Below are 26,736 nucleotides of genomic sequence, written 5' to 3'. Positions count from 1 at the left end.
TAAAAATGCCTGTGCAAAAGAAGTATAAAGGATGTGCTGGTGTGGTGTCGCAAGTGTGAATAATAAGCGAGTGTGCAATGCACCACATGCTCATTGTCCCTGTGTAATTGAAAATAAATGTCTTCTAAATCTGACACCACCTTGAAGAATGTTATTTATAAAACTGCCAAATTTGAATACCTGAAAAACATAATGTCATTTCATAAATAAATAAATAAATAAACAAATAAATAAATAAATAAATAAATAAATAAATAAATAAATAAATAAATAAATAAATAAACAAACAAACAAACAAACAAACAAACAAACAACCAAACAAACAAACAAACAAACAAACAAACAAATAAATAAATAAATAAATAAATAAATAAATAAATAAATAAATAAATAAATAAATAAATAAATAAATAAATAAATAAATAAATAAATAAGCTTCTTCTTCCACCATGTCAACGACTGCGCCTCTCACATGTCAATTTTAAGGGAACGAGAGGAGCCGTGGTGAATCAAAAGGTGAATCAAGTCAGTTTTGATCACACCCACAATGACGCAAAACACTAGATTTTACCATAACTGCACAAAAACAGAGTCAGATGCTATATCTCCACATTTGAATTTTCAAGTGAACTGTATGTACAGTCATTTGAAGTGATGACAAGATTGTGCATCCTGTTTTGACAATGTTCACTACAGCTGTAATCTGAGCACGTATGTGCATTCTGAAACAGTGTGTGCCAATGGCATCTTATCCCACATCATCCATCTGCAAATATTTTTGTTTTGACATTGTACTGTATGGCAATGTCATGTGTTTATTGTGATTCTGTTCACTGGAAGTTCAGTGCACAGTCATGTTATTCTGTCTTAACTAGTTTATGTATGAGGACTTCCATCCCCAGCCACAAACTCTTCTTCTCATGAGTGCTCACTTGAAGATCCATGATTCTACCACCCATTGAAACTACACGACACAACAATTTTGACACACAGCAGCGAGGGGAAGAATTAATAAGTACTGAAATTCAAATGTAATTACCAGGCCAAAAAACTTTGATGACAATTTTTTATTGAAGAATTCTAAGCTAGCAAGTATAAAGTTGAAAGAAAACCCTCCAAGCATGCAAATACATGATTGCTATGGCATGATTAGCCCACACAACGTAAATGTGGACCATCTAGGTCGCACACGTTGACTTTCTGATGGTGTTTTCAGCAGACTTGGAGCCCAAAGACACTTTACAGGTGTAAGTGGCATCCGCATTCCAGTTGGATGTCTCCACCGTCAAATAACTGCTGATTGTGTAAGTTTGGTCCGCTTGTCGCATGGCGGGGCCGGTCTTGACGGCGCCGCTCACCGGAAGGCCGCGAGTCAGCCATGTGACGTCTGCATATGGGGACGACTGTGTAGACACACAGACCAGGGTGGCCTTTTCGGACTGGAGCTCGGCGCTGGCCGGGGGAAAGACTGTCACCACGGGGGCAGGGAGGTCATCGCCTGAAGAGTAAAAATCCATTTGCTTGGGTTAGCTTTGCCCACACATACTCGAATTCTAGACAACACATACTGTATATTTTGAATTAACGGAGAATAACACAACATATTAATTTACTACAAGAAACATCCCCCGACCTAACATTTGTGATCCCTTGCGCTAATTTACTGCAATTGTAAACTGAACTGAACAGCAAAAAAAAAAAAAAAAAAAGCTTGTATTAATTCATGCTGAATTTTAGTTGCTAAAATCTTAATCGGAACAGTTGGCAGTGTTGCAGAGGCGCTCTGAATCATATTGACGTAATAATCATAATAATCCTACTGACATTTAGTCATAAATATATCTGTCGGTCGGTCTGTCTATCTAAATGAAAATTGAAAACTAAAATGAAAATTGTCAAAGTAAAACATCAACTGAAAAAATATCAATACATACCTCAAAAGCGACCAAACAAAAAAAAAGAAGATATAGACTATTAAAAAGATCAATTTAAAAATAAATTAAGTTTGATTTTGATCAAAAAACTGTGCTTACTGTCAGTAAAAGATAAACTGAAAAGAATCAACACATTTGTGTACTTCAAAAGTGACCAAACAAAATAAATAAATAAATAAAAGATATAGACTATCCAAAAGATAAATTTAAACATAAACCAAAAATGATTTTGAAAGAAAAACTGTGCTTTACTATCAGTCTCACAAGACTTGGTGTGTATCACTGACAAATACTGGAATAAATAGCAAAAGTGCAAAGATAAAATAAAAAAAATATTTTGAAAATGTACTCAACGGGGAATTTGAGTAGATTGGGAAATAAGATGAATTTAAAAGACTTACTTGTCACAAACACCTTGGTTCCTCCTCCGAATACCACAGCGATTTCGATTGTGCTCGCAGTCGTACAAAAACTGATGACGCTGAAGACTCGTCTGCAATGTTCCCACCAGGCCTTTTCATGACATTGGCCTTTAATTTCGAATACTTCTGGATGGCCATATTCACTCATTTGTCTCTCATCTCCTTTCCAATGGTGGTGGAAATCAACATATTAGTCAAAATGATCATGGTGACAGAGACGTCTGTCAAGAGGAAGGTGAATCTTGGAAGAGCAGCATCTTGGCCATGTAGAAACAACAACACTTTGAGGCTCTGAACATAAGATTTCCATGTTCTGTTTAAAATCTCCACCTGGATTGGATCTGGATAAATTCGTCCAGCTTTTGAGGTAAAAGAGATATGATTAAGATACATTGTTTTTGGACATACTCAACAGGTGTCTCTTTGAAATGGAGCGTTCAGCCATCCATTCGTCCATTTCTATAGCGTTTGTCTTCATTAGCGTCATGGATGAACTGGGCCTGAATCCTGCTCCTCATGGAAGCAGAGAACACCCTGGAATGCAGACCTTGTTGCTAACTCAAGACCAACAGGCCCAGAACCATGAGCGTAATAATCCAACAAGTGAGGCAGATCCGGAGCATGTTGGCTAGACAAAAAGCAGAAGTAAGAATGAGCAGTTTCTGACACTCAATAAATCACTGTGCTACAAGTCCCTGAGCAGTTTTGTCCAATGTGTTACAATAATACTCAGCAGAGTCTCCTGACTTTGCCTGCTTAATGATGAACTGGTAGTTTACAGGAGAGGACACTTTAACATCAAAGCGACTTGAGGAAGATTGGAATTGTGCTCCAAAGGTAGGCGAGGAGTGCGTACGGTAATAATACAGAATAAACTCTGGAGCGTTGCCAGGTATTTGTTTATAAAAATAGACATTATAGCCGTCATCCCTCTGAAAGTTGCAGTCAAAAAGAACTTGTTGTCCTTCAGACACTGTCAGGACCGCCGGTGTCTGGGTAACCACAATGGCTGCATCACCATCTGTCAAAAGGAAGAAAATCATCAAGGTGCTGTCACCTGACTTGAAATTAGAGGAGAATCGCCAGAGAGGGTCTCACAAGTCAGAGCGCTGACGAGAAGGCAGAGGGTCCCCAACATGGTGTCTGTGAGCAGCGGGGAAATGTCAGGCAAGCGAGTCGACGAAGCAAGGCTAGTCGAAGGGGCCTGCAGCTTTTAAATGCACCAGGGAGGAAGTGCTAGGGAGCTTTATGCGTCAGTGATCATTCATCCAGAGACAGCTAGGCTACTCATTTAGAATGTGGGCCCTCAGTGGGGACGTTTTGGACCTTATCTACCTCTTAACATTTAAAAAGTTAAAAAATGAATTCACAGCAGAATGCAGAAATTTAAAGGTGTTAATGAGGGCAGACCGCTACAGGCATGTTTTGCTTGTGCAAAGTGACTGACAGTGATTCTGATTTGTTAAAAAAAAAAGAATCCCATTACTTAGGTATTTAAGTTTCTTGTAGAATAAAATCATACATTTGTTTCTAAATACTCAACCATCCCAGTGATTTAGTATAGGTATCGGTAAATTGTCAAAACAAGATTCCTATTTGTCCGGAGAGATGTTTGAGGTAGCTAAATCACACGTACACTAATACGTCAACATTTTATTTTGAAAAATCATAGTAATGACATAAAAGTAATTGTCCATTCCAAGCAAGAACCTTTGTTCAAGGGTGTGTGTTGTTTTTGAGGTCGCCCCTTCCCCAAACAACCTTCTTAAAACTTTCAATGATTATTTGCCCATTTTATAGCAAGTATCTTGCTGATATGCCCATCTTAAACTGACTTTACATGTATGGATGTTTGTTCATAGACACATTGCATCTTCTCTGTCCTCATCTGCTCACCAGAATATTCTCTGGTGAGTTACGTTACTACTTGTCCCTGGGCTAGGTATGTGATTTGAGTAAAGTGAAACTTGCCCTGCCTCATTTGCATGGAGCCAATGTGCAGAGAGAGGAAAAGGTCCTGCAGGTGCATCCTGGGGCAGAAGAGCGTGGATGCTTCATTAGCCAAGCGCAGAGCCTCAGTTTCGGTGACGTCTTTCATCTTATCTCAAAACTTAGATGTGATTAAAATCCACACACAGAAACAAAATTAAAAAAAAAACATTAGATTGGACAGCAGTGGCATCTTTCACTTTCTTCTTTCTTTACCTGTGGAGATTATTCTATTTTATGTTTTTTATTATTTTAAACTATAAACCATTATTTAGTTTACAACTTATTGACGTTAGATATATAACTACAGAAGACAGGACCTATCAATTTTGGTCTGGTTCTGGAATGAGCACGAAGTTGTTATTTTCTGCTCATTTTTATCAACCATCAGTCACACGAGTGGTCTTTATGGCCTTTATGAACACAAAATGAAGAGCCAAATATTTGCCGCATGTATTCTGATGTTCATGTGTCGGCAGCGCAAGCGAGCAAAATCAGCGACTTGTCTTTTAATTTAGTGACTTTTCCAAACATTCTAGAAACTATTAAAAGAATAATACCAACACTAATTGTGGTCCTCATGTTACAAACATTCTTATTTTTTGCACAGTAGAGGGAAGATAGAATTTTGCCTTGACAATGATTTGCGCACACCAAAAACAGTGTGTTTAATCATAATGTCCAGCACACTTTAAAAATACCGAAAATATATGAACATTTCAAACACGTTTCTGTGTGAATGTTGATTAAAAGTGATTATTGTGAGAAATTATTTTTAATATTATTTTTAATATTATCATACATAGCTGTTATCATAGTATATTATCATATTAGCTGGCAACCGGTTCATGGTGTCCCCCGCCTACAGCCCAATGACTGCTGGGATAGCACGCCCACGATCCGTGTGGGGACAAACGGTACATGCAGAAAATGGATGGAGATACACTACCGTTCAAAAGTTTGGGGTCACAAAATTGTTTGGGTGACCCCCAACTTTTGAACAGTATATGTTTATTTAGATAATTATTTATAGATTATATATATAATCTTCTGTGTAAAAAATCTTATAATATATATGTATACTTATATTCATAGATTATATATAATCTTATACAAATATAAGATATCATTTATAATATTTAATTCATAATATTTTATTATAATAATATTTACACTACCGTTCAAAAGTTTCGGGTCACCCAAACAATTTTGTGACCCCAAACTTTTGAACGGTAGTGTATATATCATATGAATGGCATTGATGACAGGTCCAGTGATCATTTTTCTTCTCAGTACAAGCACAGTACAATTTAACCAAAGGGAAATTATTTTGTGTGTAGCTCCTTTTAATATTATTATTATTATTATTATTATTATTATTATTATTATTATTATTATTATTATTATTATTATTATTATTATTATTATTATTATTATTATTATTATTATTATTATTATTATACTAAAATCAACATTTCCTACATTCGCTCTCCAGACTCCCCCCGCCCTTCTCTGCCATGACTGTCGCTGTCTGATGACGTTTCCGATTCCGGTTTTACCATGGCAGCGGCTACCTCTGCTAACTGAAAGACAAAATGTCGTTTTTATAGCAGTTTCAGCGGCTACAAATCCAGTGAAACAACACATCTCTCACAATGACGAACAGGACGTCGTATTTCTATGACCCTGACGTAGGGAACTTCCATTACGGTAAGTAACGAAATGTGTGTTCGCAATTGGGCCTACAGAATCCAAACGCTGATATTCTTTATCATATAAAACCAACAACACTTTAGTATATACTACAGGGAACGTTTCTGTAGTTATTAATTCGTCTATTTAAATGTGAAGCTCGACATTCGCTTTTTCCACTGAGGCGTATTTGCAATAATGTAAGGTATCAATGCTTCATATTTGGCACTCTATCTGCCAAGTTGAATTAGAATTTTGAAAAATGTGCATCTGTTTACAAAGGTAGAATCAAATCCCTAACCCCGGTTACATATATACATACAATACGATGGAAATAATGTTAGCGTGTTTTGTGAACTTAGGTGCTGGTCATCCTATGAAGCCTCACCGATTGTCCCTGACTCACAGCTTGGTACTGCACTATGGACTCTATAAGAAAATGATGGTGAGGTCAACACAATAACAAGCCACAACATAAAATGCACCTCGTCACAATGTTGACACTATATGTCAACTGTGGATAACTTGATTATATAACTGCATGCAGTTCATGAGTGACAGCATTCTTGATATTTTTGCAGGTGTTTAAACCATACAAAGCATCACAGCACGACATGTGTCGCTTCCATTCTGAAGACTACATTGACTTCCTGCAGAAGGTCAGCCCCAACAACATGCAGGGCTTCACCAAGAGCCTCAATACTTTCAATGTAGGAGATGACTGGTGAGTCTTCGCATAGCTGTCCATTCACTTTCTTGAGCATTTCACATGAAGGACAAATCATTCAAATATATTGCTATACAGGCATTCTTCCTCACAATCGTGCCTATGAACAATTGGGGGTGGACAATTGGCCTATCATGCATGTTTTTTGGAATTTGGGTGACTGCTGTACTATGCATCGATAATTATTTTCATAATTATTTTCATAAAAAGTTTGTGTGTCTCAGTCCGGTCTTTCCAGGTCTTTTTGAGTTCTGCTCCAGATATACGGGAGCCTCGTTACAGGGCGCCACACAACTCAATCACAAGGTAACACATACTGACACATTTTGTCTTCAATGAAATTTATAAATATACATTATTTGGGCATTTATCTATGTCGTTCGATTGTATTTATTGATAGTCGTCCTTCGTTTTCTTGCAGATTTGTGACATTGCCATCAACTGGGCTGGAGGATTACACCACGCCAAAAAGTTTGAGGTGAGAATACACGTTCGCATAAAAGCTGGTCTGGCATTCTGCTTTTTCACCGCCACTAGCAGAGAGTCATTCAATTCACAAAACATAGTTATTGGTATTATGGAATTAATATGACAATGTATCGACAGAATTTCTTTAATGCTCTTGTGTTTTCCTTAGTTGTTTTTATTGTTTCTTAGTCATGTAGTGGCTGATTACAGTGCAAAGTTGTTTTGTGTTGTTTGCAGGCGTCGGGATTTTGTTACGTCAACGACATAGTCATCAGTATACTGGAGCTTCTCAAGTAAGATGACGCACAACGAGATCTTACCTATGGCTCCACCAGAGCAATCGACATACACTCTTTGACTCGTGCGTGTGCGTATTAGATACCACCCCAGGGTTCTGTACATCGACATAGACATTCACCACGGCGACGGCGTGCAAGAAGCCTTCTACCTTACCGACCGTGTCATGACCGTGTCCTTCCACAAATATGGCAATTACTTTTTCCCTGGCACAGGTGAGCGCTCCTTTTAAGCGTTCTGAGAAATGATTAAATGCATTGTCCATGGCGTGGTGGGGGGCGGGTGTTAGCAGGACCGTTTTGTCCCTGATGAGTTAAAAGACACTCTACAACCTTCTGAACCACTTGGAAAAAGCTTTAAGTCAATCTATTTACATCTGTTTATTGAAATATTTCATTCAAAGCCCATATTTAGAATGAGAAGACTCCATATTTCTCTCAAATTTGTGTGACTGGACAAATGGAAAAAAGTCATCACAAGGTCAATACGCTGCTTTGAGACCGTTAGCTCGTCTCTCTCTACAAGCGAGCATTAATGGCCTTTATGTGTGTGTTGCTGAAGGTGACATGTATGAGGTCGGAGCGGAGAGCGGCCGCTACTACTGCCTCAATGTCCCTCTCAGGGACGGCATTGATGACCAGAGTGAGTTAGGCGCAGTCCCGCAGTGTAAATCACTGACTGTTTTACACGTGCACTCTGACTGTGTGTGTGTGTGTGTGTGTGTGTGTTAGGTTACAGGCAGCTATTCCAGCCAGTTATTAAGCAGGTGGTGGATTTCTATCAGCCTACTTGCATTGTTCTACAGGTACGCAAACATTTGTTAGCATCGCTCAACGTTACCAAAATCTAGTATTCTAAAAAAAAAATAATAATACACTTAACCCTTAATTTAAGTCCGTCATCACTAAGACAGTTGATGAAAACATCAAGTTTATGTACTAGTGCCCAAATTGTGTTACATTTGCTGAAGCGCAAGCAACACGGACACGTTCTATCTTTCAGTGTGGAGCAGACTCTCTGGGCTGTGACAGGTTGGGCTGCTTCAACCTCAGCATACGAGGACACGGGTTTGTAGTCTTGTTTTTTGACCCCATTGCATATCGTTATATTCTTGAAGTTTTGTCTCCTTGTGCAGCGAGTGCGTCGAGTTTGTCAAGAGCTTCAAAATTCCTCTGTTGGTCCTGGGAGGAGGCGGATACACAGTCCGGAATGTGGCTCGATGCTGGTAAATTGCATGCGCATCCACACTCTTGGCACCATGCCCCCCAAAATATTTACCTGCTTTTTTGGAGAATACCATGATATGCTGTTATAATAATAATAATAATAATAATACACAATACTTCTTAGACACCTTACAAAGCAGTTTTAAGTTTGCTTAGACTTGCTTTGCGTTATTGCATTATAGGACCTTTGAGACGTCTCTGTTATTGGATGAGTCTATCAGCGACGAGCTGCCTTACAGTGGTGAGTTACTCCAACCTCCTTTCTCTAAAATTACAACGGCAATGCATGTTGACGGTATTCTTGAATCTTGGACGCCATCTAGTGGACAATACATTTTGTAGTCAGCACTTGTGGATCATTGTACAGTACTGTACTTTTACATCATGTCAAACATTGCCTTGTATCCTTCCAGAGTATTTTGAGTACTTTGCTCCAGACTTCACGCTGCATCCTGATGTCAGCACCAGAATAGAAAACCAGAACTCGCGACAGGTAAAAATCCAGTGTAGTTGCTGTGTTCTGGTGTTGATGACCATCTCAAAGCACACCTTTCACATGTAACCACATTCCTTTGGATGTGTTGACGGGTGCAGTATTTGGAGCAGATCCGTCAGACGGTGTTTGAAAACTTGAAGATGCTGAACCACGCACCCAGTGTTCAGATCCACGACGTGCCCTCGGACATGCTGAGCTACGAACGCACTGATGAACCAGATCCGGATGAGAGAGGCGGCGAAGAAAACTACACAAGGTTCGATTACACATAATTCAATTACGACAATGACAAATATCCATCAGCTAGCCGTTTGAAGTTTAATTCCTTTTCACAGGCCGGAAGCAACCAACGAGTTCTACGACGGTGATCATGACAACGATAAAGAAAGCGATGTGGAAATTTGACCTGCTAGAAGGACTTGAACAATTTCGAACGAGCTGTTGGCTTCCTGCCCTTTTCTTTTTATTAGGTCACTGACAATTATGATGGACACACAGAGCATCTGGACATTTCAAAACAATATTCCTGGTCGAAATGTTATGTGTGCGTTTGTTTACAAGAAGTCATCTGCAGTTTGCTCATAGTATTTTATTAAATGTTGGTACAATATTAGTGATAGTCACCTACCTGACATGCTTCTTTTTTTTTTTTTATTTCCACAACCTTCACAATGAGCAGTTGCCGATGAAAATGTTAGTTCATCTGACGGTTCATGCACAAGATGCTGTTCAAAGCACGTTTTAGTATGTGAACTGCATTTGTAATCCAAACCCATTCGACTGTCAATAGCCTTTGAAAGAAACATTTTGCATTTGCCTTTCGGTTCAAATTGGTTGTACATAAATTTCCATTTCTTTCTGGATTATTCACTGTTGTACAAGTGAACATGTATGTTTGTCATTGTATAATATACTATTATAGTATACTGTATATCAGGGGTGTCGAACTCCAGTCCTTTTCACGCAGATGCACTTCATGAGGGTGTTCCAATATGTTTTCCAAGTTACCCTCGTTATGCACACCTGCGTGAAAAGTTGAGTTCAATTTCACGTTCTGCAGGAGCCTAACTTTTCCCACAGGTGCACTTAATGAGGGAACGGGGGCCGCGTTCCAATGTTTTCCAAGTTACCCTCGTTAACCACACCTGCGTGAAAAGTTGAGTTCATTTTCACGTTCTGCCGGAGCCTAACTTTTGACACAGGTGCACTTAACGGGGGAATCTTGGAAAACATGTTGGAATGCGGCCCCGAGGACTGCAGTTTGACACCTGTGCTGTATATGGAAGGACTGCAGATTTACAGCAGTTTAAATAAATCAGTGATCCGATGTTTGTATACTGTGTAATTTGGTTGGCTAATGTAATCTAATGTTTTTAGTCAGGTTCTTGTGCTTTTGATATTTTTGCAACATTTTTTAAAATAAACGGAACATGATCAATCGTCTTGATTTTCATCAAATCTAAGGATGGGCCTGGCACCACTCCACCTTACGCCAATTACTTCCTGATGGAGGGCATCAGCCCAACATAACAGTTGACAACAGAGGACGCAAAGCCGAGTTGATATTGTGTTTATTCCACATTCTTCCATTAGTATGCTTAAACAACTGACACAACAAACAGGGTTTGAAGCAAATACCTTGCAGCCTAACATTTCATTAATTGCTGTTCAAATGCAAAACATACAGGATTCAAATCAAGAGTTATATAGCGACAAGTCTTATTGTAATGGAAAATTTACCTCCACTTTATTAAAAAGGTGTTGGGCATATGGCCTTTTGAGCTTCCAAATAGGGAACGTCTAATTGTTAGCTCAAGTTACCTGTGTTGACTCAATGAGAATGAATATCACAATGTTTGATAGCAGGGCAATAGATGCAACATACGTAGATAATTAATATCTTAAAATGAAGTCATTCACATGCACTCCATATTAGCACTCAACTTTAAACACAAACAATACTGTATGTTGGATGGTGGTGCGTGCAACAGGGGGTTGAGTCAGTCACAAGACTGGTGGGAGGACTAAAGTGCAGTACTGTATTCTCTTCCATTGATGTTGAACTGAGGGGTAGCTCCTGTAGTGAGTGAGTCCAAAGTTCACATTTCTGACAGAGGATATCTTTAAGCTTGACAAAGGACTGACGTCAACATTTCAAGACATTCCATGCAATATGTGCTTCATGATACCATGCTGACTTATGAGACCGGGTTTCCGGGTACACTTTGTGTTTGTTGAGCTACTAGGACAAATGAGGCAATTGTCACTACACAACTATTAATACACTCAGTAAGCGACCGACCTCAACGCACCTTACTGAAAGATGCCATGACAGCTAGGGCGGCGGATTACATGCTTCCTTCCAACATTACCTCTGTTGCCTGAAACCGTAAATGCAGTCAACATAAACAACAAAGACTGAAGATTTTAAAGAGTCAGCGAAGTGAGGACGAGCACGCATGTTAGCTAAACAATCTTTGGTTTACTTCGATACATACGTTTCTAAAATACTGCGCGAGTGGTTTGACAGTTCTGAGTTGTGTGTGTGTGTGTATGTGGTTGTGTGTATGTGCGTGCATGCTTGTGAGTGCATGAGTGTGTGTGTATGTATGTGTTTTGGAAGCATCTACAGTTCCTCGCTCTCATACAGGGGGGCAGTGTGCTGGGCGTGGGGATCTACTGTCACTGCCGGCACGTGGCTCAGAGAGGACAGCACTTTCAACGCCTTGGAGCCAGGAGGGGCCGTCTTCATGGGTTGAACTGGTCGGCCTGGAAAGGACATTAAAAAAGAAGGACTAAACACATCAATTGGAATTCTCTTAACATGAAGACTCTAGTCATTTAAAAACAAGATTAAAAAAAAAATTCAAGTGCAACCAACAGATAAGTAGTCCTTCAGTGAAGGGGTTAACATTCCCTTCATGCCAGGTGCCTGAAAATAACTTGTCCTCCACAACATGCCTCCACTGTCACTTACATGGACACGTACAGTATGCACACAATACGGCCTGAAAATATTAAACGTAATTTATGATGACTGAGTACTGCAGCTTTCCTTTTACTACTGCCAAATAAAGTATTTACATATATACAAACACCAAAGCCACTGACATAACTAGACATGGCAAAACTTTAATACTTCTCATACTCATTAACAACACGAGACCAGTATGATTAAAGAGGACGTCAACCCCCAAATTTTGTCCAGTGAGCAGCCTCTCTCCTAATCGTATGCATTTGTGGTCCACATGCAGCTGGTTGTGATACAGAGCAACAGCTCACATGCTCATCAGGTTTCTGTTTGATGGTGGAATGATATTACCGTATTTTCCGGACTATAAGGCGCACCTTCAATGAATGGCCCATTTTAAAACTTTGTCCATATATAAAGGCGCACCGGACTATAAGGCGCACCATTAATGCATCATGTCAGATTTTTAATCCAAATCAAATCATTCTCCATTTTATCTTTTTTATTTCGACTTCAGATGCAACAAATTACTTTATAATCACAAAATCATGATCCATAGTCTTTTTGATTCATGATTCATAGTCTTCAGCAGGCCACTTATGCTTGATTTCATGACACAATGCTTCGGGCCAGTTTGAATTTAGGGATTTAGTCCATATATAAGGCGCACTGTCGGCTTTTGAGAAGATCTTAGGTTTTTAGGTGTGCCTTATAGTCCGTAAAATACGGTACTTAATACACTTATTTGATGCCTTTCAGGCTCTAGAATTGGGTTTAGTCTGGCGTTAAGTGCTGGACAGCCGCCATCGGTTGTTAGATTTCACCGTCTACTGGGGTTCTCCGGTGGAGAACTGAGAGAGGAAGAAGGCTTGGTGGACTTACAGCTTATATCCAGTCTGGCGTTGCATGTCGACATGCCAGCCTCATTGATAGCCGAGAGCGTGTACCACCCTGCGTCGGACTTGGACACCCTGTCTATCAACAAGCACTGCCTGCCAGAGCCGTCTTGGTACAGGCTGCAGCAATGGACAAGAGGACATAGTAGTAAACGTTACATAGATGAACGTGCAAACACCGAGATTGATTTGAAACAATACGTCTACTAGGAAAGTTTGTATCTGGTTTGAACTCTAGCGAGAATTGGTAGTGACTCAGCTCACCTCATTTTTGTTGGATCTATGCGTAGCATTTCTTTATCTTTCTTCCAAAAGAGTTGAGGGGGAGGTGACGCATCCACTTTGCACTCTAACCTCACGGTGTCGCCTTCAAGAGCTCTGAAGTTTGACATCTTTTGAACAAAAGTGGGTGGGCGGAGAGCTTCCTGGGCTGCAGAGGGAAAATAATTGACATAACATTACTACACGTTGCTTTAAGGCAAGATGGTAGACATGAGCAGTTTTAATCAATAACTTTCAGTCAGCGAAAGAGTCAGAGGGTACAAAACAAATTCCACGGAAACAAATATACAATAATACCATGAACAAATGCATAATATTTCTTTTGAACCCCCCAATCAACAGAACATATCAATGTTATTTTCTGGATGTTTCTCAGTCTTTGGATCAGGAATATCGTTTTATTTTATTTATTTTTTTAATCAGTGTTGACTTTGCCATGAATAATATGATTACCTATGACATCAAGCCTCAGGGTAAATCGGCTTTCTCCTGCCCGGTTTCTGGCAACACACTCGTACACGCCAGCATGGTGCACCGTGATAATCTCTATGATGAATGAGTGCATCCCTTTCTCACAAACCAGCATCTTGTGGTAGTCGTCTGGACGTATGGCTTTCCCATCCAAATACCAGCAGATATCTGGTGTAGGGAGTCCTCCAACCTGAATGCAAGTGAAGACCATTTTAAGTCGGAATATATCTGCAGCTTAAAAGAAAACATCTCTCAACCTTTAATTGACAGACATATCTGTCCAGTATGCCCCATTTTGTGTTTGCGTGTCTCACCTTGAAGTCAATTCTGCAGAAGCGGCCCTCCTCCACAGTGAGGTCTTGAGGGACCTGCATGAAGCGAGGGGCATAACATTTCTCCTGGATAGCTGATCCCTCATTCCCTCGTTCATCTGTCCCACAGTGGTGCTTCCCCCTGCAAGAGAGCGACTGAACATTTATTTATTCCCGCTGTGATTCAACACACAGTAAGTAGATTTTACCTGTCTACGACTCACAACACACAACCGTGCCCTCATTTGTAACACTTCTCGCTCTGGAAATTATACACCCAAAAGTTTGTTATTGTTTGTTAGGGAAAAAAAAAAAAGTTGGATTCATAAGAGTTTCATTTTGTTAGTTCACGTGCCACACATACCACATCAGATGATTCATCCAGCTGACCCTATTTTGCAAATTCAAAAGCCCTATGTCGCCTTCTACCAATGTGTGTGCGTGCGTGCGTGTGTGCCTTAAAAAATATCCAAGAATGAAATTCATTCATTCATTATCACATGGCTGACCTTTAATTGAGCTCAACACTACCATTGCTATTCACATTCACTCTTGAGCTGCGACTTGGCCCAAAAAGAACCATTGCCAATCTTTTCAGTGTCTTGCCATTTCTCGGGAGTTTTTTAGCTCAATATACTTTGCCCTTAACTTTCTCTGTGCCCTTGTCATACGCAACTGAACTGAATCCATCATTCGATCCCATCTTATCCCAAAACAAACAAAAATAGTTTCCAAACATTTATTTTACAATACATATATTTACCATAGCCCACCAGTGTGTCTTCCTTCTGGTGAATCTGGCTGTAATAAATAGAACAAAACAGATCAGTTCAGTGCAGGCTTTTATAAAAATGAAAACCAACAAGGCAAGAGCGTGATTTGTTTGTATGTGCACATAATCTGAAAAAAAAAACACTCTTGTTGTCACCATGGTGCTATTTTCAGAGAATATGTAGCATGCAGGAGGCCAGGAGAGGTAAACTGAAACCAGCTCATCAATCAGCCGCTTACTGGCACAATGAAAGCTGATGGGGGTTTGAATATCGTGTACATTAACATTGAGCAATTTATCAAAATGTAATTGTGATGTCGATATTGGCTTCTCACAATATCATAAGCTTTATAATAGAAAAGAAAACATTTACTTGAAGCACTTGTATGGTGAAAGCTTAAAAGACACCACATCATTGTATGCAAGTCTTTCGTGAAATAATGCTTCATTTGGTTCTACCTTACTATCCTATATGGTACAATAGCTCAGATAGGAGTTTCGAATAGAAACATGTCTGAGATTCAAATACATGTTTTCTTTTAGTAACATTGCCAGTGATAATTCTAGCAGTGAATTGGAAATTGTACTGAATGGCGAATAGAAAATTCTCATCAAGTTCCACAATTTTATTCCTTCAAATACTATATAATAATAATAATAATAATAATAATAATAATAATAATAATAATTATTATTATTATTATTATTATTATTATTATTATTATTATTATTATTATTATTATTAATTGTGCTTTCAATATTGTAGTTGATAAGTGATTATTAATTTTTATCAGACCTTTTTTGTCTTCCCATAACTGCTGCACTACACTGTGCAATTTAAACCTTTTAAGAAAGGTTGACATCACCTGGTCAAGTTGCGAGTCTGAAAGACTGTCTTGGTCAAACACGGAGTTTGCATTGTCTGGGCCCAGCAGCCTTCGAGCCATGCGCTCCTCATAAGAAAGTTTCTGTCCAAATAATCATACATGAATTGATACTATGTTGATGTGCATTCAGTTTATTTATTTACTTTTGGGAGAAAAATAACACGGGCACATACCTGGCTATTTCTTCTCTTCACTTCTTTTGACCGTAGCTTCTTTTCCAGATCCTGGATGAGAGCATCTTTGGACCCCTGGATCTCTTCATCTGTGGAGCGAGAGGAAGACGGCCGAGAAGCTACAGCTTTCTTGGGAACAGGCTTAGGAAGACTGGGATAGACAAAAAAATTGAAAGTTTGTGAATAAGATGATATGTTTTTTGATAAACCAGTCATCAGGGCTCCCAGTCAGTCCCAAGAAAACATCAAGTAACATTTTATGCATTGTTAATCTGTTTGATTTATTTAATTCCGTGGAATTTGTGTGCTCTAACTTCGATAGACAGGATTTGTAGTTGCTAGGTCGTGAAGCAATGGAGGCATAGGACCTTCTCATTTGGCAGTCCCCAAAGGGGGGCACAAGAAATTCAGACCCCAACTAGAATGCTAGCAGACAAAGATTTTGAAATATAGTTGACCCTTGGAGGTCAACCTCAATTTATAGGAATGGTAACATGATGCTTCAAATTTGCTTCGTGAACCAATAATTCTACTTTTTCACTCCTGTACATGTCACTGCTGATTTAAATAAAGGAATTTAAGAAATGGCAAGTATAACAAATACAACGGGCTCATGAAGAAAATTTGAATTCTCCCCCCCAAAAAAAATTTTTACACCTTAACTGTGATACACATTTAAAATAATGAATGTGACAGTTTAAGAAAAAAGAAAAACAATTACTTATGGTTCTTTAACGTAAAATAAAAATACTTTGAATGCGAGCAAACAGAAAAGACAAAAACACTGAAACTGCAAAAAAAAAAACAGACAGCCAGTTTGAACTACAATTTACAATGTTAATGAGAAATATTGCAATATTTGTACCACAGGTTGGCAAAATGCTACCCATTCTAGCCAAAATATAAAATACAGTACATATAGTAGAATTTAATTTGCTCATGTTTTCCATCCCTGAGACTAAGCAGGGATTCATTTACTCATAATAAATGTGTTAATGATTAAAATGGACATGAATGTGAAAGTGATTACTCACGTGCTCGGCGTCCCCTTGTAGATGGCGGGCAGACAGACCACAGCAGGCGACTCTCTGTTGGGACTGTTGGGTGTATTGGGCTGAGGCAGCAAGGAGGTGGTGGGAGAGAGGTTGGAGTAAGGGCAGGAAGGAGACAACAGAGAAGGCTGCTGAGGAGCGGAAGAGGGAGCGGCTTCTTTTACGGGGAGGTGAGGGCTTGAAGGGGCTCGCGGAGAGCGGGATGGGGAGGTGGATGAACAGGGGGTGGAGTTGGGGGACAGTTTGGAGTACGAGGAGAAAGAGGACTGTGAGGGCAACACAGAACAGAGGTAGGCAGCAGGAGCAGACATGGTGTTCTGATTGGCTGGCAGAGTGGCACTGCCAAGACCACTTGCACTTGGGATGCTAGGAGTGAGGGTTATGCTGGAGCGCATGGTCACGCGCGAAGAAGAAGGGGCAACAAAGGAGTGAGGAGGAGCGGCAGAGGAAGTGGAAGTGGGTGAGCTCAGACTGGATGAGGATGGTGAAGACTTGCTTGTCCCATTAGGCTGTGTCTGATTTGGAGTAAAGCTCAGTGACTGAAACTGTGACTGAGACTGAGACAAGGACTTTGACAATGATTGGCTATGTGAAGACATCCTTGTAGTTTGACTATGCGCTTCAGGGACACTTGAACTATGCTTGGAACACGTCAGGTTTTCCTGGCAATTATTCTGGTTCTCCTGAGCCTCCCTTATTACACTTTCGTAGCTGGGTACCTGGAAGGCAGATTGCGACTGAATAAAGTGTCTTGGCCGTGCATAGTTGAAAGCACTGGGAGGGAAGGCACCGGGCTTAAAGGTAGGCAGGTCTGACAGGTTCATAGTGTTGCCTCCTAACGGGGAGGACTGGACAAAAGAAGAGCATCAACAAGTAAAGACTAGCTGGGTAGCTGGGAGAACATTGGTAGCTAAATGAATTAGGAAAAAAAAAATCTTACATTAAAAAGGAGTTTGCTTGGCGTGAACAACTTGGGTGTTGGGTGTTTTCCTTTGCCTTGTGCAGGTGGTAGCGGCGAAGATGGAGGATGAGGGCTGGGCGGATAGACCGTGACCTCTGGGGACCTCTGGACCTCTGAGCACTGGTCCTGACTGAAGTGATCTTCCGAGGAGTGGTTGACCAGCAGATTCTCTTGAAACCTGGGTGAAAGCATCCAGCAGTTTGAAATACAACGGTTCCAGCCAGGATAGGGCGAGAAAAGACAGAGGCGAATATGTGTGATCCACATAGCCACATGATTTCTTTGGTTTATACCCACCCGCAGTACAAAATTAACAAACAACCCCAGGAGTTCTAGTCCTGTTCTTTATCTTTCAAACTACAGTGTGGACGATTGTGGCATCATGGCACCAGTTGTCAGTTTTGTATTTGAGACTTGGGACTGGCACAGGGGAGACACTGACATGTGACTGCATATGGTTCCCTGACCGGGAATTGTGTTTACATATCCAGTATGATTAAGACAATGATAAAACCATGGAATGAATGGTGAGGGCTACACAACTGGGTTGGTGTGCACTATTTGAACAAAAGGTTTGAACAAACGCAGCTCCCACCCTTCAGGGAAAGGTTTCAACAAGTCTCTTAGCCTTTTTTCCTTGGTCGTTGGACACAGACAGAAGCGGACGGGTTTCAATTGGATTTTAAAATTTCGCTTCAAACTACAGATACCGTAATTACAATCCTGTGTCCAAAAGTAGAATCAGTTATTGGCACCAACTTATTCTGATTGCTCTTGCCAGGTCATCTTTGGAGGTTGGAGGTCTTTGTCATGAACCATTTTCTTCAATTTCCACCAAAGACTTTCAATTGGATTGAGATCCGGACTAACAGACCATCCAAGTATCCCAACCGAGAACAATTGCCTTTCCTTTGCCCATTGTAACCTATCTTTTTTCTGTTTAGGTGTTAGTGACTGTTTTCGTTGAGCTTGTCTGTAAATAAATTCCACTTCATTTAAGCGTCTTCTTACAGTTCGGTCTCAGATTCCGACTCCAATTTCTCCCCATTCAGTCCTCATTTGTTTTGCTGGGCATTTTCTGTTTTCAGGACATATTGCTTTTAGCTTTTCTGTCTCGCTTGGTCTGTGCATGCCTTTAACAACCTTCCCATGTTGTTTATACTGAACTGATTCTACAAACCTACAAATTGAAGGACACCAAGCACCACTTTAGATCTTGGAGATTACTCTTTATTAGAGCAGTAAAATATATCTACAGTGAATTTACAAACTTGTCATATGATGGGCAGCATGGTGGTTATCATTTAGTGGTTACTAGTTCTAAGCTATGCCTACCAGTTGAGAAGTCCCTAGCTTAAATTTCCACTAAAGCCAGACCAACTGGTGTTTTCTGTGGGTACTCAGGATTTATCCGACATCATAAAACACTTGTGCATTTCATCATAATTACACACATAGATGTGTGTGTGTGACGATCATTGGGAATTTAATTTAATCTTTTAATTTTTAATCTTTTATGATTACATTATTATAACCCTTGATGATTATCCGTGTACATTTTAAGATTGATTTCAGCATCAATGGGATGAGAATTCAACAATTTCCAGTGTTCATGCGGTCTGATTCCAGACTGTGTGTAAGGGAGAAAGAGATTAAGTGGTCAAAGCTATATTGGTCGAGGAATTTGGACATCGGATGGCAGGTGCAGGCACACAACTGGTGACTCACACATGCATGCATGCAAACACAATGTTTGTGTGGCACGGACGGCTAAGAGGGCACTATCCTTTTCATCCTCTGTGCCTGACAACGGCAAAGTGAACAATACCATCTGACCATTGTGCTCTGGCATCTACAGTCAACATTTCCTCAAAAATAGAAGCAAAGCAGCTCAATCTTGTCACCTACAAGTCTGCTATTGCCCAATCGCTTACATACGTGCACCTTCATATCGCTATTTCACCACAGGAAAAAAAGGATCCATTTCATCAATACAATACAATCACATATTTGCAATTAATTTTGGCATGGTTGAATTGTGGTCAAATATATCCATCTCATTGTTTGGCAGTTGGGAGTTTGAATTCAGGCTTTGGCCTTCTTGTGAGGAGTTTGCATGTTCTTTCTGTGCTTGCATAGATTTTCTCCTAGGACTTGTGTGTGCGAGCGCACACACACATTTACCTAGTAACTGATATAATGTAAACACATGTTGGGTAGTAGTGAGGCATCCGTGCCAACATTCGCTGATCATACCAGTTTATTAGATTTGTTTTGAAACAAACAAGATAACAGTGGGAAGAGGGGGGGAAACTCTTTGGTTGTAGACTCATTGGCAAAGAGACAAGTATGCAGGCAGGGAAATATTACCGCCCTCGAATGAGCTCATAATTTATTCTGAGATACCTCTTGGCTTCAATATGAGCATTTTGGCATGCAATCTGCAGACTGGACATTAACAAGTGGGCCCTCTCTTTAGATCAAGGCAAATGGACATGACATAATATATTTGTTTGAAAGAGGAATTAAAAATGGCTATATGAGGTTCCAAATTCAATCATTTCAAAGTCAATTAGCGTTGCGCAACAGGTGTGAGCACGTTTCTACTGTAGCATCGTGCACACCAGCAAAATGACAACCCAGTCCTTCAAATAGTTTTGACACTTTCTCGAAATGGTCTCAATCAAAACATCGAGTTTTTTTTTTCAGGGGGTGGCAACAACAACAACAAAAGTTCCTCAAAACTATTCAAGTCCTCTCCCAAAACACACTCGGCATTCATTCATTGTGAAGCGCGCGTCCTCTTGAGGGTCATGAAAAGGAAGTCTTGGGGGGGGGAAAAATTAAGATATATCTTACCTTTGAAAACTTCTATGGACCTTTGTGTTTGAACTTGACGACACGCAGTAAAATTGGTGCTTTTCCTTCCACAATTGACGAAAACAGCCAAGAAGCAACAGCAGATAGGTGACGACAAGCTCGCACGCTCGACTGAAGACGAGAAGAAGCTTGCAAGGAAGACAAGCTCCACTTGATTGCTTTTTGCCCTGCCAATGCCTGAGCGAGAGCGCCGCCATGTGGTCTATTCATTCACTGCACTTTAGAACTCACCAACGATAAACTTCGAAATATAATTTTCAGCTTAAAGCCTACCATCTTGACTAATTTGTTGAATGCATCATGTCAACGTGTCCCATTAATTAATGAAAAATTGACAAAAATGTTTTTCCAACAGTGACATCCTTTGAAGTTAAACAATGGAAATGGAAATATACAAATGGAAAGACATTGTTTTATATATATATAAATATATATATATATATATATACCACAATATATATTGTGTTTGAAAAGCACTAGATTATTAATCTTGACTGAATAAATGATTGATTGACCCCTCCCAAAAAATCTAATTTACAAGTACTCAAGCAGAGCAGCCAGGAGAAATTACTGGAGGGAATAATTAAGACAATTTGTTTAATGGAATTATTATTATTAGATTTCAAGATGGCCTTCACAAGTGATTGATTCTAAGGTTGATTTAATCAGATACATGAACATAACGTATCATACACTCACCCAACATCACTTGCGACATCTTCCAGGGAGCTGCTAGGCCAGACCGTTGCGGGTGGGGGAGCAATCAAAGGGTCAGGCAGCACAGTCGGGAAGTCTTCACAAGTATGTAGAGGAGCATTGTCAAGCTGGACATCTGCTTCATTGGACTCCATAAAACACTCTGCTTCTTGCTGGCGAATCGCGTCTATCTCCAGCTGCTCCTCGAGGTCTACATGGGTTTTATAGGTCGTGGGTAGTGTTAGTACACTCGTTTGACATTTAGATACAATTGTGTTGCTCTGGACACAGCAATTCAAAAAGAGCTCCACAATTTATGATTTACAGAGAGAGGAATAACAAACCATTGTAAACATCCAACATGGCAGAGCATGAGTCGGTGCCAAAGGAATTATGGGCGATGCACGTAAATAAACCAGAATCTTCTGGAAAGGCTTCAGTTATCACCAGTGTACAAAGCTCCTCTGTGGACAGCAACACAAGAACATTTATGCACTGAACTGTATTGCGTTTTTATTTTGAGTCATAGCGTAACAATGTGCACTTTTGATTTGAATTTTATGAACCTAAATAGCATTGTTGCTCGCCACACCCGGTGTAATACAAAATAGAAAATGGGCAATTGTTTAAATTGCTAAATTAAAGGAGACTATCCGCCTAATTCTAAACAAATACATTTACATTAACTTTTAATATGCCATGGTTGGGTGAATTCATTTGCCCGTCATCTGTGACAACAACAATTGTGGTTAATATTATGCTGTACACTCACCTGGAACTGATGCAGAATTGGCCTCTGGGAAAACACAAAGGGAAGAAAAGTTATTTATTTTGGTGGAGTATCCAGAATTATTCTAAAGTCTTAAATTGTGCATCTTCATAAATTGCTTAAAGGAATTTTATTTGTTGTATTATGCCATTCTGGTAGTGAATTAGGCGTAATTTATAATATACGTACATTTATCAGTCAGAATCATTGAGATGATGTATTTTTGTTTTCTGACCTTGCTACTTGGAACACTGATTATTATCAAACGTAGGCTACGGAAGCAGTGAGCTGCCAATGTGGGGGTAAACATTTTTTGACTGACAAATATGTGTATTTAAATACATTCGAATGTATTCACAAATACGTTTGAACATGTTTGTGTGAACGTTCCATGTGAAAATAATTAATTAAAATAATTCCACGGAGTATGTGCACATGGAAGTAAATAGCCTGTTTTAGAGTATGTTGCGTGTACATTTGAATATATTTATTAGTCAAAATATATTTATTTTGTTCGCACTTCTGTACAAATGCGCTTACTTAAATGCACTTACTTTTGCGTAATATCCTGAAGTCATCAGAGTCCAGAATTTGCTCGTCCTCTCGATACCAGGTCACCTGCAGGGGCGGTGTCCCCCTCAGTCGACACTCCAAAACCACCAACTGGCTCCTCAATGCGTACACGTCCTGAAGGCACTGAATGATGAGGTGATGACCATCAAAGAGAAACAAAAATATTTGCAACTTTTATTCCATCACAAATTGTAGAAATAGTTTTGAACTTTATACTTAAAGTGGAAGTCAACCCTAAAATCGTCTTTATAATATGTTCTGTGCAGCCCAACAGTTTTATGCTCAAAACAAACAGAAGTTGTCAGTATAAGTGTCAAGGTCACATAGGCTGTGGTCATCTCAAGTTCCTCATCATGCCCCTCCAAATTATTATCACAAATGTTTATACTTTTACAATAAAAATTTCCGGTGATGGTACGAGAGAGTAGTTTTCCTAAACCGGGCCTTCTTCATTTTTTTGTTGTCCATATATAAATAATTTGTTTTACCTTTACGAATGTTGCAGCAACTTCGTTTCCAAAATCTTCATTGGAGTTGCGACTCTCCGTCTGGAAGCAATATCATACAGTCCATTTAGTCAAGTACTATTGTTGTTGTTTTTATGTCTTTCAAAAGTGTTGGAATCACCCTCTCGGGGCTAACGCAAGACTGCTGCACCAGGCTGGAGTGTCTCGAAGCGGGTGCGCTGGAAGACAAGGATGAGCTGGAGGAGAGCTCCCCGGTGGACGAAGCAGAGGAAGAGATGGTCAGAGACATGGAGCTCGTCTTCTTTTGCACTTTCTGGACACTTCGTAAATACACGCACAAAAAAGTGGTGCTGCATGAATCAACATCATCCCGCAGAGTCTACACAATGTTGAACAACTTACTGGGCCATGTTTCAGGCGTGCCTGGAGGCAGTAACAAGTGTTTGATTTCTACCCTGCAAAAATAAAAAAATAAATCACTGAAAGAAGTAGAATGTTGAGTGATCGAGCTGCAGTAGTTCTTTACACAACCACTATGATGGGGGGGGGGAAATGCTTACTGTGTTGTGAGATTTGGTGGGCAGAGGCTCATGCACGATGTCAATTTCAATTTGTGTAATCTTCCACTGTGCTATTTGCTTGTTTTCTGGCTAAAGCTTGTATCTTTGCAGTTTTGCTTATTTAGTGTTTTGTGCTTGGTGGAAGTTCAGTTCTGTGTTTGCATTGTTTTTGTTTCGATGTATTCTCCCTCCTATTGAGGCCAAACATTTGCCCCCACCATGAGGCATCAACTGATGAAGCCTTTCACACCAACAGGAGCGTGCATGCGTCTGTCCTGTAAGCCCGGAGAGGCAACTGACAGTAAACACCGAGGCTCGGGTTTCCAAGCTAAATTAAACTGCGACCTCCCAAGCAAAGTGAGCCTCTGTGACCTGAGATAAATCTCTCAAAATAACACTTCACCACAGATTTCCAAGATGCTCATAAGTGTTTCAAGAAATCACTTCAAATGAAACAAAGGAAGGCTATGAAACTTGCAAACTCAATTTAAAGAAGCCATCCACTGCGTAATTCAAGCCCCAGTGGAGAGTAGAGACATCTTGTCATTATGTAAGTGCATTGAAGTAGACCTCTGCACTGACTGGACTTTGAGTTGCCAGTTTTGTGTTATACTCATTTACTCTATTTGTTACAAAATTGCTTTTTTTACTTTTACAATACGTGTCTTCCAAGCAAGCAAAAAAACCATACATTTATTGCTATGGCATTTTGTGTTTTGTTGGTTATACACTTCATATCATTAGTTTTCTTAACTTCTGCAATGGTACATTGTTTTACATCCTGTTTTCGGAAAGCTTTTATAGTACTTGATCACTACTGTTGTTTAAAATACGGTTTAGATTTGTTGCCCATTTTACTGTAGTTTATAAAGTATGCACCCTTTATTTTGGAGTTGAAGAAAACCAGAGTGTGTATTCTTTCATTTGTTATTGATTTATCAGACATGAATGTCCTTTTATGGGACATTATGTATGTGAATTTAAAAGTACTGTTTTGTCACTTTTAAAATGAGCTAAACTTCAATCCATCTTTGATAATGCTTGTCCCCATTGATCTCAGAGATCTCAGAGCTAAAATGCACTAAGCAAAAGATGAAACTAAAGACAATAAGTGACTCTGGCAAAAAGAAAGCACTTCAAAAACAAAAAAACATCACACCAAAAGTCAAACGTGGAGGTGGTGATGGTCGGGGGCTGCTTTACTGTGATAGAAGGAACCATGAATTCTCTGCTTTGCCAAAGAATGTCCAGCCATCACTTTGTGACCTCAGGTCGGAGTATTTTGGTTCTGCAGCAGCACAACAATACCAAACACAACAGCAAGTCAATTTATGAAAGGCTTAAAAAACAACAACAAATTTTTCAGAGTGGCCTACAGTCTAATCTGGACTTGAGTCTGGACCTTAAAAGTGTCATGCAAAAAATGCAGCATCTATCAAATTCCCAAACATGACAAAATGCATCATTGCCCCTGCACGAAGATGACGATACGCCTGCTTTCTGTCACCAAATTATCAGGTGCAAGACTAGACTAGACTTGCCAGTCTACCAAAAGATTTTTTTTTGGAGGAGAGGTTATTGTTGGCTTTACTGTGCAGTGGTAAATATGAACATGAAATTGTATTCTCCATTCATCTCCTTGTCTGCTATTCACTGATAAACACTTTAGGTGATACGTTATTTTAGTGGGGATGGATGGATGAATGGATGCATGGACATGTGTTTATGAAATCTACTATTACTAGTGAGAGCTGTAAAAATGTTCAAACTATACAGTAAATGTGTGAAGGCTATCGTATTAACACAATACTAATTGAATTTAAGACGACCCTGCTGCTACTCAACATCCCCAGCAGCAGATGATCACCAATACAACTTCAGTGGTGGTAACCCCTGGGATTATTTACAGAAGTAAACTAATTAAGCACAAGTAAAAACATTTTTTGCTGATTTTAAATAGGTTTATTCTTACTTCCAATAATTTGGCACATTTGACGTTTGAAAAATATGCGAGATTTATTTAAGTACATTTAATGTTAGAGATCAAGACTTTTACTCGAATAGTATTCTGGAATGCAAGTGTTATTTTCACTGGAGCTATTTTCTGTTAAGGTACATGTTGATACATTTACTCAAGTATCGTTTTCAGGTACTTCACATAGTATACAGGACGACAGGCTACACCATGGGCTGGTTGCCAGCCAATTGCTGGGCACATAAAATTGACAAACGCTCACTTTGACACCAATTTCAAGTCTTGCCTCATACTATTTGTGGGAGGAAGCCAGACTAACTGGAGAAAACAAAGAACATGCAGGAGGCCGGAACTGAGATTCAAACCTGAGAACTGTGAGGCTGTCCCAATCCAAGACAAGTTCAGCAAAAATATTCTGTTGGTTTACTGGACTGGACACATGTTTTGCATTGTCATTGTTGCATCACTGCAAAACTGGAATCCCTTCACCCCGGACTTCTCCAAGCACCTCAACTTATCAACTGGGGAGGACAGATTTAGCTTGGACCGAGTCACCTGATCCCCCAGGCCTGCCAATCACATCTTGGTGGCAACCACTGCGTCACAAAAGCATGTTGGGCACTGCGAACCACAACCTCTGCCACCTACCAGTTGTTGCTATTCTCTCCATGATTTAACCATTAAAACACCTGAATCAAATGCCAAAAGTTCTTTGAATGCATTTATGCATTTCTTCAAACTTGTGATGGTATAAGTTGACACCTAACATGTAATACACACATGTAATAC

At 39.7% G+C, this 26,736-nt stretch overlaps 3 protein-coding genes across 6 annotated transcripts; 1 reads left to right on the top strand and 2 right to left on the bottom strand.

Moving 5' to 3' along the window:
• Positions 1-1,052: 1,052 nt before the first annotated feature.
• Positions 1,053-3,614, bottom strand: LOC133159034 (immunoglobulin lambda-1 light chain-like). Its single transcript, XM_061286177.1, has 4 exons — positions 3,455-3,614; positions 3,046-3,377; positions 2,336-2,369; positions 1,053-1,498 (listed from the first exon to the last, which is right to left on the bottom strand). The coding sequence occupies exons 1-4, from the start codon at positions 3,492-3,494 to the stop codon at positions 1,179-1,181; spliced, it is 726 nt and encodes a 241-aa protein (XP_061142161.1). The 5' UTR covers positions 3,495-3,614; the 3' UTR covers positions 1,053-1,178.
• Positions 3,615-5,869: 2,255 nt separating this feature from the next.
• hdac3 (histone deacetylase 3) lies at positions 5,870-10,689 on the top strand. Its single transcript, XM_061279520.1, has 15 exons — positions 5,870-6,055; positions 6,400-6,482; positions 6,619-6,761; positions 6,989-7,070; positions 7,186-7,242; positions 7,470-7,525; positions 7,611-7,744; positions 8,091-8,171; positions 8,261-8,334; positions 8,532-8,596; positions 8,665-8,754; positions 8,938-8,996; positions 9,169-9,248; positions 9,350-9,507; positions 9,587-10,689. The coding sequence occupies exons 1-15, from the start codon at positions 6,001-6,003 to the stop codon at positions 9,654-9,656; spliced, it is 1,287 nt and encodes a 428-aa protein (XP_061135504.1). The 5' UTR covers positions 5,870-6,000; the 3' UTR covers positions 9,657-10,689.
• A 116-nt stretch (positions 10,690-10,805) lies between these two features.
• Positions 10,806-26,471, bottom strand: myot (myotilin). Of its 4 annotated transcripts, none has more exons than XM_061279483.1 (19): positions 26,313-26,471; positions 25,132-25,260; positions 23,815-23,867; positions 23,573-23,732; positions 23,434-23,493; positions 22,927-23,068; positions 22,376-22,399; positions 21,948-22,067; positions 21,607-21,814; positions 18,007-18,205; positions 17,049-17,914; positions 16,015-16,165; positions 15,821-15,922; positions 14,946-14,983; positions 14,186-14,324; positions 13,854-14,061; positions 13,383-13,548; positions 13,105-13,238; positions 10,806-12,020 (listed from the first exon to the last, which is right to left on the bottom strand). In XM_061279483.1, the coding sequence occupies exons 3-19, from the start codon at positions 23,820-23,822 to the stop codon at positions 11,878-11,880; spliced, it is 2,868 nt and encodes a 955-aa protein (XP_061135467.1). In that variant the 5' UTR covers positions 23,823-23,867; positions 25,132-25,260; positions 26,313-26,471; the 3' UTR covers positions 10,806-11,877. The 4 variants fall into 4 exon arrangements, with proteins under 4 accessions (XP_061135467.1, XP_061135474.1, XP_061135483.1 ...); XM_061279490.1 differs by having other exon boundaries at positions 25,176-25,260; XM_061279499.1 differs by lacking the exon at positions 21,948-22,067.
• Positions 26,472-26,736: the final 265 nt, after the last annotated feature.

The sequence above is a fragment of the Syngnathus typhle genome, linkage group LG1, assembly GCF_033458585.1.
Source record: "Syngnathus typhle isolate RoL2023-S1 ecotype Sweden linkage group LG1, RoL_Styp_1.0, whole genome shotgun sequence".
In the NCBI taxonomy this organism is placed as follows: Eukaryota; Metazoa; Chordata; class Actinopteri; order Syngnathiformes; family Syngnathidae; genus Syngnathus; species Syngnathus typhle.
Note: the sequence above shows the minus strand (reverse complement) of the source record. Positions and strands in the feature narration are given on the sequence as shown.

What these genes read in the sequence shown, in the direction of transcription:
- LOC133159034 (XM_061286177.1), bottom strand. Translation starts at nt 3,494, where the DNA reads ATGTTGGGGACCCTCTGCCTTCTCGTCAGCGCTCTGACTT. An exon ending in ACAAAACTGCTCAGGGACTT is followed by an intron (nt 2,370 to 3,045) that starts GTAGCACAGTGA and finishes GAAATCGCTGTG; the next exon opens with GTATTCGGAGGAGGAACCAA. An exon ending in AACCAAGGTGTTTGTGACAA is followed by an intron (nt 1,499 to 2,335) that starts GTAAGTCTTTTA and finishes TTTACTCTTCAG; the next exon opens with GCGATGACCTCCCTGCCCCC.
- hdac3 (XM_061279520.1), top strand. Translation starts at nt 6,001, where the DNA reads ATGACGAACAGGACGTCGTATTTCTATGACCCTGACGTAGGGAACTTC. An exon ending in CCACACAACTCAATCACAAG is followed by an intron (nt 7,071 to 7,185) that starts GTAACACATACT and finishes GTTTTCTTGCAG; the next exon opens with ATTTGTGACATTGCCATCAA. An exon ending in CGGAATGTGGCTCGATGCTG is followed by an intron (nt 8,755 to 8,937) that starts GTAAATTGCATG and finishes ATTGCATTATAG; the next exon opens with GACCTTTGAGACGTCTCTGT.
- myot (XM_061279483.1), bottom strand. An exon ending in GATGTCGCAAGTGATGTTGG is followed by an intron (nt 18,206 to 21,606) that starts GTGAGTGTATGA and finishes GCTTTCACCCAG; the next exon opens with GTTTCAAGAGAATCTGCTGG. An exon ending in TACAAGGGGACGCCGAGCAC is followed by an intron (nt 16,166 to 17,048) that starts GTGAGTAATCAC and finishes TGTCTATCCCAG; the next exon opens with TCTTCCTAAGCCTGTTCCCA.